This window comes from Hippoglossus stenolepis, chromosome 4 (assembly GCF_022539355.2).
Source record: "Hippoglossus stenolepis isolate QCI-W04-F060 chromosome 4, HSTE1.2, whole genome shotgun sequence".
Lineage (NCBI taxonomy): Eukaryota > Metazoa > Chordata > Actinopteri > Pleuronectiformes > Pleuronectidae > Hippoglossus > Hippoglossus stenolepis.
This window is the reverse complement of record NC_061486.1, coordinates 23127419-23140661: the sequence shown is the minus strand read 5'-3', so window position 1 is coordinate 23140661 and position 13243 is coordinate 23127419. Positions and strand designations below refer to the sequence as shown.

The window sequence follows — 13243 nt, the reverse complement described above, 5'->3', positions numbered from 1 at the left end:
TTCATCCTCCAGAAATGGACAAGCTTTATAAAGTCTTTGATGAACTCCTGATCTGGAATAATGGGATACAGTGATCAACACAAAGATGAGTTTGACCTGCAAAACAGTTTTAATCACGTGGAGCTAAAGCAAAGGAGACCACAGCAGGACTAAGAGCAAGAAAAAGACGTCTGGCAGTCTTATCCGCCCAGTTCCACTGGTTTCTGTGCTCCTGTCTCTTTGCTGCCTCTGTTGATCAGGCGTTAGGTTGCAACGCTTCATGTTTCCGGCAGTATCCCACACCAGCAGCTCTGCCTGAGCAGAGCAGCAGCTGGACGTGTACCTCGCCCACAGTGGCTGAGAGGAACCCTGGACCCATTCAGACACATTCAAAGGGGAGTCTCCCTTCTCCAATCTGGCTTTGTAGTGGTGGTCTCCGCTGGTTGTCTGATCCCTGAGTGACTGCTGCTGGTCGGGGTCAAGCTGGGCATGTCCCATACTGTCCTCTGTGGTTGGAGGGCTGAGGAATAAAGTCAGGATGCCTTCACCCCTCTGTAGTTGGAGGGCAGCAAGGCCAGAGCGCCCTCTGTCTGACACGACCAGAGATACAGTCCAGCTGGACTCATTGCAAATGGAAGGACAGGTGGACTGCCCTCCTGCAGTGGAGCAGGATGGTGGGAACGTGTCAGGATCCTACAGGAGAAACAGGGAGTGTCAGAGTGATGATCAGTGAGATCACGAAAGTGAACAATATTCTCTTAGTTTCAGTTAATGCTCACCGGGGGAACAACAGTCAAGTAAGTGACGGCGTAATTTGAGTCTGCGGAGTCGAAAGCCCGCACAGTGAGGGTGAGTGTGACAGTGGCTCCTGCCTGAGCTGTGGCAGGAGTGTGGAGGTTCACCTGATCGTGGAAAGACCCTTGTTCCGCAACATGGAACCTAAAAAACAAAAACTCAAAAGTAATTATATAAGAAAGAATTTCCCTTATTTATAATAAGCTTTATTTATTTCAATCCGTACACATATGATTATGGTGGTTATAATGATTCTAATAAAGCATACCATATTGAATTTAATGAAAACTATTTTACTTTCCTACTTTACGTAAAGGCAACCCTCAAAGGCAATTCTCAGAGGGCCCCGGCTGGCTGTTGATATTTGCCCTACCTGTGAGGTCCTCTCTTATGAAGATATCCACAGTCGTCATCCATGCTCAGACTGAAGAGTCGGGCCGGGCCGCGGTTTAGGATGTCAAAGTCCACCAATGTGCTGTGGCCGGGTACCAGGCGAGGGACAGACAAAACCTGAGGTACAGAGTTGTATGGAAAGTTGGTTAAGGGAAGTTTACAGACCACAAAACAAAAAAGAATATCTAAAAGACCGTTAAACGCTCCATAGAATGAAGGGAAACTGCATACAGTATGTGGAGTGCAACCGTTCATCTTGTCGGCTTCAACAAGTTCATTAAATCATTCCTTACATATAAACCACACATGTGAACAGTAACTAAGCAAATACAGATTCATTTTGAGAAACATTGAATATAAAATCTTCACTGCAGATAAACCAGGTAGATTTGCTAATTTCACTCTGCACCAGACTGTTTATAAAAGCTCTGCACACAACGTCCAGTACTCAAACAAAAAAGTGACAGTATTTTGTATAAATTGTTTGAGGAGGACTCACTAATGACAAGGAAGAATTCTGAAGTAGCTCCAGAGCTTTAACACAGAACAAGAGAACAGGCCATTCCACACAGGCAGCTTTAGAACAGGCTCTGCACTAGTTTTAAAAACCGAGTAAGTGTACTGAGCTACTTGTTAACAATTATTATTAGATATTTAAATGATGTCTAACATCACAATGCTTTAGCACTTCTGTTGAGTACCTGTATCTGAACATGAGTGGGCTGCACCATCTCAGTGGAAACCCTCTCCAGCTTGTCTCCTCTTCTGTCTCGGCCTGTGAGTCGAACACAGAAGGGAACTCTGGGAACAGACTCCACATATCCCACCATCTCGTCCACAGAGAAGGATGACGAGAGAGAGGAGGAAGAGGAGGAAGAGGAGGAGTTCAGCTTCATCTGATGCAGGGTGTCACCTTGGGCTCCCAACAGTGTCACGTGACTGAAAGACGCGCCCTCTTCTGGAGCCAGGCCTGTAACAGCCAGCACCAGAAGGCAGGGACACCTGGGAAAAGTACAAAGCAGGTTTGCTAAAGGGCAGCCACATTCCTGGGCATGGTTAGTACTGTGCGCTGTGACTCATACATCACTTATTATTTGAGAAAACTATAATCACAATTACAAATACCTGCTACTGGACTACCCTCCACTCTGGCCAGACCTGGGTGTGTCTCATTGGTTACAGTGGCAAAGTAATACAGGAAATCTACACGGCTGTCACCTGGAGGTGCAGATCAAAAGCACAAATCTTTTTTTCTTACATTCAGTTATATAATATCTAACGTACTGGAAGTGATCTATTAATGGATTTCATGAATGTCTAAGATGTTTTTTCTTTACCTATCACGTTGAATGTGAAGTGTCCGTCACTCTTGGCGTGGACTTTCCACTGGCCTTGTTGTATGGGAAAAAATAGGCTGATGCGGTATAGACCCTCAAAGTGCTCCAAGTCTGCCAGGGAACCTTTTTCACTCAACAGAGACTGGCTTTGGCCTGACAAGGAGTAAAAACAGGAACAACGCCATTTTTTTATTGTCACATGCAAAGACAGGTCTTGGCTGTAGAATATTTATTCTAAGCAAGTACAAAGTGCAGTTCACAGAAAGTAGGTCCCAGAATAAAAACTATAACATAAAATTTGCCTCCACCAACCAGTGCAGTTTCAGTCTATATAAATTAATTTGAGGTCACTGTGACCTTAACCTTTGACCGCCCAAATCTGTTCAGTTGATCAGTGCATCTAAGTGAATATTTGTGCCAAATTTGATGACATTTTTCTCTCTAGTCATTCTTTAGATAACGTGTGCACGAGGCAAAAGGTGAGGTCCCATTGATCTTAAACTTTAACATTTACATTCTGATCAGGACAGCAACCTTGACCATGGACCATATGAAGTAGCTCTTGAGATATCGTGTTCATAAGAATGGGACGGACAGACATTTAACAACATAATGCCTACCCGCTGGCATCAACCAGTGGACGGAGGCATTATGTGTCTATACTGTATATGGTGTCTAGATTTTGCAGACTATAACTGTGTAACATTTACCTGAAGGATTGGTTAGGATACACTCAAGCAGGAGGCCAATGACATGTATGGTAACATTCTTCAATGAACTATCAACTCTGAAGGAATGAGCGGACATCAGCTCCTGGTCACTCTCCACATGGAGCAGGGTCACCTGAGGAGGAAGGATGCAGATGTGCTGTATCAATCTGAATGAGAAAAACGTGTTTCCACCTCAAAGGGCCCATATTTTACACCTTTCTGGGATTTAATTTGAGGTATTGGTAACGCTAAGATGATATATCAGTGGTTTAAAGTAAAAAAAACACTCTCTGGAGCTGCATACAGAACAGGCTGTTTTCACCTGCCTCTTGAGCCCCTCCTCTGATTGGCTGACTGCACTTTGAGTGACAAGCGACCAGGCCCATCACCGGTCTCATTCTGGTGCATTCACTCTCTCTGGTAAACACAGCTGAAAGTCCCGTTGTTATGTTTGCAGCTATAGAAGAACCAGCTACATATTTACAGTCGGTTATAACAGGATGTTTCTGAACGGTAAGTTACACGTCCTCATGTTTGTTCAAGTTTTAGCAGGACAGTCGGCCAATGTAGGAGTAACGTCCCGAGTTACAGTATGGAGTTTCACAACGGAGTTTCAATACGGAGTAACGTAGATTTTAACTAACAAGCTGCTAGCTCAGCAACATGTCTGCTTGGTGTCGCGTTCGGTGTGGAGTGGTGGTGGTGGAGGTGACGGGGAGGGGGGTGGTGGGTCCGGAGGCTGGACTGGTACTGGCTGGGTGGGGCTGAGAGACGAGTGCGATCCCATATGACTCATACGGGGGAGGAAGTACGAAACGAGACGTTTCGATAACATATTTCTTAGAATGGACTGAGTGAAAAAGTCCGCAGACTGACTGTTTTCATACTTTGAGGGTCCCTACAGACCCACTTCAAGTAATTACGGATAGTAAAAGCCCAGAAAATGTATTTTACACAATATGGGCCCTTTAAAGACATTTAACGTGTCTATAGTCACGATTTCTATAATAAAAACTGATCACAATCAGGATGTGAAAGGTGTCGTTTGTGTTGACAAGGATAATTACCAGACCCTCACTAAGTCAGAAGTGTTTATTTTTCATACTTTAATCTTTACCATGTGACCATTTTATTTGCATAACTTGTTTGATTTAGTACATCTAATGTTGACCCTCATTCAAAGATCTTCCTGCTGTACCTTGTCAGCAGCTGTGTTATCCTCCACTATGGTGGAAACCCTGTGGATGTCAGAGTTGGAGGTGAATATGGTCAATCCTCCTGACACGGAGGAGAGGGAAGAGTAGAGAGAGAAACGATCGGGTGACAAAGGTTGCTTAATCCTCCTCTTTCTCCTCCTCCTCCTGCTTCTCCCTCTGACCTCTGGTGTGTGGTTGGGATCCTCGGTTAAGAGAAATGTCACCTGTGGGAATATCCGGTCAGAAAAGAAATGTGCTATAAATACCACTTGACTGATTTCCAGTCCTCTTGCCAGCACAATTTCATATCGCAAGTAAATGCACAGTAGATGCAAGTCACATTAAACCATGTTCCTCCACTTTGAAGAAATCTGAGTAGTTTCTAAAACATGAAAACATCTTCCTATGTACATCTGAACTCATCAGACTTGAGTGCTTGGATGTAGGCCTTCCAGTTTTTTTCTGTATACTGATCACCTTCAAAAGAAACTAAATCATTTCAACTGGATGTGTACAATACTCAAAATAGTGTAACTTTTATTTTAGGGAAATAATATTTGACTTAAAAACCCACCTTGCTCTGTTTCTCAAGTGCAAGTGCCTTCACCGCATCAAACAAGTGGGCGTCTTTAGGGGAAGCATCAGTGAATACAAAGATCTCTGACAGCGGTGGACTGTGAGTGAGTGCCAGCTGTAAACACAGAAACATTTGAAATTACTATGGCAACTCTCTCCTCTCCCTATCCATGTGATCAGTCATACCTGATCACTTCTCCTGTGACAAAAGAAGTACCTGAATGGCAGAGAGACACATCTCTGGTTCGTCTCCTCCTCCCAGCGCCATCAGGTTCTCCATGTGCTGCATGAACTGGTTTGGGTCATCGGTCTCATACACCGGTCCTACGGCTGAAGAAAATATTAGGTGGATCGATTTTTGAGCAAACATAACAAATTTATAATTGTCAAATTTAACCTTTTAACGTATCAAAGCTTAATTAAATTGATCAAGGCAAAAATTCAAGTGGCCTTACATCATAGTCCAACACTTAAGGAAAGACTTTTTTTGCCAAGCATCAGATGATAAAATAAGATAAGATCATACTTCTTTCATCCTTTTGGGAAAATTTAGCCAAATGACAGAAAGAATTGAGAAAAAATGATTTGATGTGCACTTTGACCTTTTAGTTTTGTCCATGTCTTATCAACAAAGGAGATTTATTACCTACACTGCAATGAACCTCTAGGGGGTGATCGAGATGTTTTGGCTTCACTTTTGAGGGGCTGTCATGTCCTCATTATGTGAGTCAGGGATAACAGTTGTATGGTAGAAAGTTCTTAAAGGGATAGTTCACCCTCAAACTTAAATTAACCCATTATTTGTTATCCTCCTCCGGAGCCGCTTGGATCACAACGTACATTTAGGATAAAAACGTGGTGTAAATGAACTTGTTTTGAGTCAAATTTGAAAGTCAGGGCTTGTGGACAGTTGGACACCACAGGAGCAGTATGGAGGCATTTTATGTTTTTTGGTGGGTTTTTTTACATTTGAAAAATTGATCACCATTTAATTCAAGTGTATTGGATTTGGCTGCAACGCTGTTTACCACTGAAACTCTTAAAGTGTTTTGTGGACTCAAACACTTCATACACCCATCCATCGGCATAGATGGTAGCTGGTGAGTAGATAATGAGTGAATTAGCTTTTTGGGGTGAACTATCCCTTTAAAAGGGGGTTTTACATGAGCGAATAGGTTTAGCTCCTTAGACTGACGTTTCCAGCTCCACTGTTTTCATTTCAGACTGACAAATACTTCACCTGGGTCATGGAAGGGCACGAGTAGGAAGGTGCCTGTCTGCGCCGGGCTTCTGGCTCGGCTCTGGATGATGGAGTGAGCCCGGAGGCGAGCAGCAGTGATCTCCTCAAACATGCTGCCTGTGGTGTCTATAACAAATACCAAGGCAGGGGCCTGCTTCACGCTGAAGAGCCTGTCGAGGGATATGAAGACATAGTACTGTAATGGACATTTTTTGGATCTAACTGTTTGCCCTGAATATGCTCAGTGAGTTCAGTTAAAGTAGCCTGAATCAGCATTATGCTCTACTAGGAATGTTTTCTTAAGTGTGATACCAAGGGAATATTTGTGTACTATGAACTGGACGAATCGGTGCAGCAGAGTGCAGGACTGTTATCACAGATCAATGGCGTGTGACTGAGGACAGCTGTGTGTTCCAAACCTTGTGTATAAAAGCCCGCCCGTCATAAGAGACATTTGTCTTTCTCTTGAGCCCACCTTGGCTTTAACAACTCTGTCCCTATTTGGCCAAATAGTAACACTGTAACTTTGTTTGTGTTCAATAAACTCTGTGTAATTTTGCATCTCGACCAGTATTTAATACCTTGAAACTTGATTCAATCATTCAGTGTAATTGTTTAATTCCTCACCAGGGGTTAAATGCAAATTCCCACCACAAGTGCATATACTCAGCAGCTGAAATTTGTAACATGGTATATTCAGGAAGGTATTGGCCAACAAATTATTAAATCTTTAGTATTCAGATGATTGTTATTATTGTTATCGAATCTTACCGAAGGAAGGCTTTGTCACCCACGTTGTCTCTGAGGTCTCTCAGTACAGTCAGGGTGGCCTCAGTCGCCAAAGCAGCAGCTTCCACATGGAGGTAATAGTGAGGGGAGAATAGAGGTGAGGTGCTGTCTTTGTTGATGCCGCCTTTAGCCCCCATATAGCGGCTACTGTCCAGAATTCCTCCATGACTACATTTACCTGGAAATTGAAAAGCCGTGAAAACACTTGATACAGAAAATGATTTTGACTTCAGAGTTGGGCCATCATACCTTGAGGTTTTGGAGGGAAAGTGCTGAAGTAGCCAGTAGTGAGCAGCTGGGACTGCTGCTGTGCATTAGTCAGTCTTGGCATTAAGTTGTTTCGACAGGTGGCACTGAAGCACTCCATACAGGTAGGAATGTCCTCTGTGGACCGAAAGGTATGGTTTAATTCAAACTCCTCACTGCAGGTTTAGGGTTAGATGCCTTTAACACCACCATGCCTCTACCACCTATGGATGGAATGTCTTTTCTTCAATGTCACATTCACTGAGTGAAGATTTGATCCAGTATGCAACTATATTTCATTGCAGTTAATCTGACAAGTTATAAAGCGAATTCCTCTCTGAGTGATTTAGCACTAACTATACGTATTGCAGTTTTGCTGTGGTCATAAACATTTCATGATTCTCCCATTTTAAGACCGTGTGAGTTGCTAAGAAATCTTGAGAAACTCTTTTGGTACTTTTGATTCCCTGGTGTACCCTTTGTTTTGTTCTATAACCCTCTATGCAATCTTCCTTGAGTGTCTCTCCTTTAGTTATGTTACTTTTTTGTGATCCCTCATGTTTGTTGTTTTCCTGTTTTATTTTGATATTCACCTCACTTCCTTTTCCACCTGTGTCTCATCATTGTTCACTTTTCTTGTGCTTGTGATTGTCTGCACCTGTCCTCTTGCATATGTAGTCTCTCGGATCTGTTCTCCTTCTTGTGATGTCTCCAGTACTGTTCATCTCCCCTGTGTCCTTGCTTCAGTCAGCTTGATGTTTCTCCCAGTGTTCTTGCTAGTTTTTACCTTTCTTTATGTTGGGTTTTTTGTGCGTCCTTCTAGGTCTGTATGACTTATTTCTTGTTTATTAAACTCATGTATCTCTGCTACCTCCCTGTCTGTCTGCATTTGGGTCCTGCCGTGGTTAAAAACATAAACAAACCATAGGGGCTTGATATCTAAATGATGACATGGCATTACTGGTGATGACTTTTGATTTTAGAGATACATAAAACTGTGTACAGTCATGTTATTCTGGTGGGATCATTTTAATTATTGATGACTCTGCAGATTTGAGGCCATAGTAGCAATTAAAATAAGCTTTTTTTATTTTATTTTTTTAAATGAAGATGTTCGATTTACCGTGTTGCAGTTTAGGCCCATTACAAGTAAATAAAAAGCATCCAGATGAAAAATAAAACATAACTGTTGTCGAGGCACTCATCTAAGTTGATTTTGATTGACATCATGATATGCCTACTTAACAAATTCCTGGTTGTGATCGGAAAGTTAAAGTAATCTCCTCTCTGAACACTATTCCTTGACCCCAATGGGAAAACGTCTTAAGATCATGGAAAGCTTTGAAGGAGAATCACAGCTCTTAGTATGGCGGTTGCTGAAATACTTCTGGCTCACTTCACTCAGTTATGAAACTTCCTTAGCAAAATATAATTCTTAAAATAAACCCAAATGTAAAAATGTGCCCTCTAGCGCTTGGAGAGATCAAATAATTATCATGGGATCAGACAACATCCTCAATCGATGCTAATAAGGAAAACGCACGTAGTCTCATAAAACATTGAATCAAAAAAATCTATTGTGCAAACCACTGCTGATGTGATGAAGTGGGTCGTAGTGGAATCACAGGGGTGAAGATATGAGTTACCTTTAGCCACAGGGATGACTGGCTCCTCTGGCTGCAGCAGGTGGAGGTATATGGAGTGTCGGCCCATCTCCACCCAGTTACTGTGGCTGTAGAAGTCCTGGTATAACACATGTTAGAAAGACTTGAGGCCTTTCACGCACATATCTAAACAAAATCCTTCGTAGTTCTCTTGATCCAATCTTTGTTAACAAACAAGTCTTAAACATTTCACATGTTACATTTGACTGGTGTCTAGAAGTAATGCAGGTTTCATTACCATTGGAATGTAGCCTATAAGTTGCGGTTTATTACCATTGCACATTACACAAAATATGTATACACAAAATATGTGTATACATATTTTGTTGTCCTAATTGCAGTGTTGCTGAGTACCTGCAGGGAGTGAAATAGCTGGCCCAAGCTGTGACGGGCAGTTTGGTACTGTTTGGCCCTCACTGAGAGCAGAGTCTGGGCCCAGAACTGCCGTAACATCACCGTGGCGCTGTCCACCCGCTCTGAATCAAAGTGGTACACCGGGTCAGACCTGGTGGAGCTCAGGAAGTCCATGGCGGCATTGGACTTCACCACCTCTCCCAAAGCTCTCCAGAAGCCACGGCCTAGTCTGGTCTGGGAGGGACACATTTGTTACAATCTTTGGAATGAGATGTAGTTGTGGTGCATATATGAACTTTTATAGTTCTCAAAGTTCTTATGAAATCCTTGATGTAAAATAAATTGTTGGCCACTGACGTTGGCTCACTTCAGTCATGTACGTGGCCCTGAGAGCTCAGACTAAAGTGTCCCAGCAATGTTCAACACTTTTTAGTGTCCCCTGGAAACACTTTGATGTGTCGTGAGAATGTGGCTGAGTCACAAGTATTTGGCTGCGTCACGAATACCTGGCTGTGTTGCAATGATGTTTCCTCCATTTGTATGTGTTAGGTCTATTTGCTTGTTTTCTCTGGGCCACGCTAGTGATGACCACAATACTGATATCTGATATGATTTAATGAAGTCTACAAACCAAAAGAAGGTCTCTTATACTGTGTTCTAAACTGAATGTGCAGTAAACATCCTGACACAGCTCACCTGTTCCTCTGCAGGGTTTCCCTTCAGCGTCTCCAGGGTGACATTGAGGACGGCCTGCTCTGTGATATATTGGTGCGTGTGTGAGTCCCAGGACATCGTTAACACTCGGGACCAGAAGTTGGGGAGGAAGCCCATGCATGGTAAAGCCAAGAGGAGAAGGTAAGCGAGAAAAAACCAGCACATTAGCTTCCCACTTCCTTCCCAGATTCTGCCCATTGACATTATGCCGTGGAGACGGGCTGAGTAGGTCACATCCTACCTGCATGAAATAAAAGGCCTTTGCAGTCAGTCGCAACACAAAAACACATTTGAAATTCAGCTGAGTTGACTCAACATCTGCAGGCAAGTCTTTTACTTATTCATGATTTCGTCACATGAAAAGCAGTTCCCTCTTACTAAGTGGTATATGAAGTGACCTGTCCCCTATTGTTCAGAAGAGATTTGTGCTGATTTGAACAGCCTATTCCGGTCATCCATGTGTCCTTTTCTTTCATCACCCACTTCTTAACAATCCCCCCACCCCAAAATCTCCTCCCATTTTTGTCAGCTATGTTTGTACAGAGGCCCCTATTGTTCTTTGCCCACTTTATTCAGATACAATACTTTGGTTTTGTTCCCACAGTCTTTGCTGGGAGACACCGAAACAAAGCACCAGGCCTTTAAACAACAGCTCCTTCCTCTCTGCCTCAGCCTCCAGTCAGCCAATCCGTATCAATTGATCGGTGTGCTGTCCCAAAGGGAGAGTGCAAGTACTAATTCATTCATTCTGCAGGAATGACACAGTTTTAGATACTTGTACACAGATTATTAAACAAAGTTTTGGTTTTTAACACCTTCAATCTTCAGAGCTTGTGGGCTGTGGTTCACATTAAACAACTTTTTATCATCTGTTGCTTAATTTGTCCATCATTACTGAGGTAGTAAAATGGTAAATTAACTAGAGCTTAGTTTTGCACCAAACGTCCTCTTTCATAATGCTACAATAATGTAATAAAAAGTGTGTGTGTATTGTTTTACTTTTTAAATCATGTTTTCTATTGAAAAATGCAACTACAAACATTTCCGTAAAATTGCACATAATCTAAGAAGTTACACAAATTAAAAACGCTCTCACCTCAATTCATCTGGTCAGACTCCTTCTCTTTAGTCTTTGCTCAGATGTGCATTTGGCAGCGACGTCTCCGTTACAATGCACAGGCCTCACATGTAGATTCATATAACCTGTGAGCAGAAGGAGCTGTGTCTGCTATCACAGCATTCTAGTTTGTGTATTAAAATGATATAATCTCAACATTTGTCCGTCCTTGGGGTCTCATCTCAGGCCGGCTCCTCAGTAAGAAGAATAACATCCAAGTTAAGAATGGAAGAAGCATGAGGGTCTGGTTGACACTGCGCGGTCTTGGGTGTGTTTCTTATTGAGGGGGGCACACCGTGAGACAGAAGACGTCCCGTCATAGCTCCCTTACAGCCTCATGCCCCTCCTTACCCCCCATTATTGCATGGTGCATTGATTTACCACAAAAGGGCCGCATACATTATCAGCCAGGGTGTTTGACTCAGGCCTACCCCAACCCCCCCCTGCCCTTTCTGTCTCCATCACTCTTGCTTTTGTAATGACACCAAAAAAAAACACTGCTGCTTTTCACAACTGCTAACACCACAGCCCCTTCCTCACTACCTAGTTACCCACTCTTTTAATGGCAACGCAAAGAAGGGCATCAGTTGCCAGCCAACGCAGAGGACAGTGTTGAACTTTGTGGGACTGAATGTGATGAAATGAACTGAGCATTCTTAAGCTTTGGTCTTCTGTTGTTTCTGAGCTTTGGCTGTTTCTCAACGACATTTTTAAAGAGATAATGTAATTTTCCGGAGCAGAAATAAGACACAAAAAGGAAGTTCCGTTGACCTACTTGTTGTGAACCACGACACCTACAGAACCAGGAAAGACGAGTAAAAACATTTAGACATTGTGCAATGTATGTAACACCACCCACATATTTCCAGAAAGAAAGCAAGAGGTTTCACTATTTTTTACTGAACCTCTTCAGTTAACTGGAAGAAGGTGGCAGGTGAGGTTATTGCAGGTTTCCTGTTCACTTGCAGTAAGTAACCACAGCTTTCTTTTCTGTGCTGATGGTTTGTGGAGCTGTTTTTTCTTCTGACAGAAAATCCTCACAGGCCAGTTTAACCATCACCAGGTTTACAGTAGCAACCACTACTTGTACGTAATGTAGAAGATTTTTGACATGACGTAAAGTTCAGTCAAATTAGGCATTTTATTTTACCATGGACACAGACTCCAGTTTTGAAAGCTGATTGGAGCAGACACTTGTATAATAGTGTAGTGTGTAGTAGAGAAACATCACCATCCCATACAACAGTGTTGTTTTTTAGTAAATCAGTGGTTATCAATAGTTCATCATCATAAACTCTTACAGTCCCCTTTAAATAAACATAAAATGTCTCTAAAGCAATTCCTGAAGGGGACACCAAATATACATATTTTTGGAGAGATATATAACTTAAGGGTTGTACCAGCATATTCAAATCTTTTAAATAATTATATTACTAGAAATAATAATAATTATACCAGTGCTTTGAGAAAAGTTAATTGAAATTTATGCTTTGACTTTTTAGTTTGGTCCATATACCATCCACTGATATTGAGGATGCAGAATCTACGACTATACTGCAGCCAGTGAGGCTGCAGTATAGTCGTAGATTCACTATTGGCTTCACTATTGGGGAGCAGTCATGTCGTCCATCTTTATATAACGTCGATGGTATAAACGCTGTCCTTGTCAGGACCAGTAGACCTCGGAGGGACCAGAGCTTGGTCCTAATGTGGCAAAATGTCATTACTGAGGTTGTGGTTAAGATTAGTGGTAAGATGTGAATTGTGGTTAGGGTAAGGTTAGGGATAGGTATGAATTTGTCATGGTGAAGGTTAGAGATAAGGTGTTGGTTAGTCAATACAAAGTCCTAATAAGGATGAATGTGTGTGTGTGTGTGTGTGTGTGTGTGTGTGTGTGTGTGTGTGTGTGTGTGTGTGTGTGTGTGTGTGTGTGGATGGATAGATGGGTGGGATCTAGGTTTAGAAAAGGATCAGTGAGGGAAACAGTGAAACTCCACCTATCACATGTTCACACACCGGACGCGGAAAGAGAGGGGGGCTAGGGGGTCCATCATCATTTACCTCCGAACCCCTACATTGAACGGGTTACATACAACAACAAGCGGAGAAGGCAGAATCGCGGTCTGACCAGCG

The 13243-nt window shown here is 42.6% G+C and overlaps 1 protein-coding gene across 1 annotated transcript; it reads right to left on the bottom strand.

Moving 5' to 3' along the window:
- Window positions 1–123: 123 nt before the first annotated feature.
- vwa7 (von Willebrand factor A domain containing 7) lies at window positions 124–11445 on the bottom strand. The gene is made up of 17 exons (XM_047339624.1): window positions 11090–11445; window positions 9976–10234; window positions 9280–9513; window positions 8908–9004; window positions 7265–7399; window positions 6998–7193; window positions 6227–6396; window positions 5204–5316; window positions 4985–5101; window positions 4413–4634; window positions 3215–3347; window positions 2505–2657; window positions 2281–2385; window positions 1869–2158; window positions 1148–1284; window positions 759–918; window positions 124–672 (listed from the first exon to the last, which is right to left on the bottom strand). The coding sequence occupies exons 2-17, from the start codon at window positions 10195–10197 to the stop codon at window positions 124–126; spliced, it is 3033 nt and encodes a 1010-aa protein (XP_047195580.1). The 5' UTR covers window positions 10198–10234; window positions 11090–11445.
- Window positions 11446–13243: the final 1798 nt, after the last annotated feature.

Excerpts from the sequence above, each read along its gene's own strand:
- vwa7 (XM_047339624.1), bottom strand. The coding sequence starts at position 10,197 with ATGTCAATGGGCAGAATCTGGGAAGGAAGTGGGAAGCTAATGTGCTGG. Across the intron at positions 6,397-6,997 it reads GGTGACAAAGCCTTCCTTCG|GCTCTTCAGCGTGAAGCAGG; the intron begins GTAAGATTCGAT and ends ATCCCTCGACAG. Across the intron at positions 2,658-3,214 it reads TATCCTAACCAATCCTTCAG|GCCAAAGCCAGTCTCTGTTG; the intron begins GTAAATGTTACA and ends ACTCCTTGTCAG.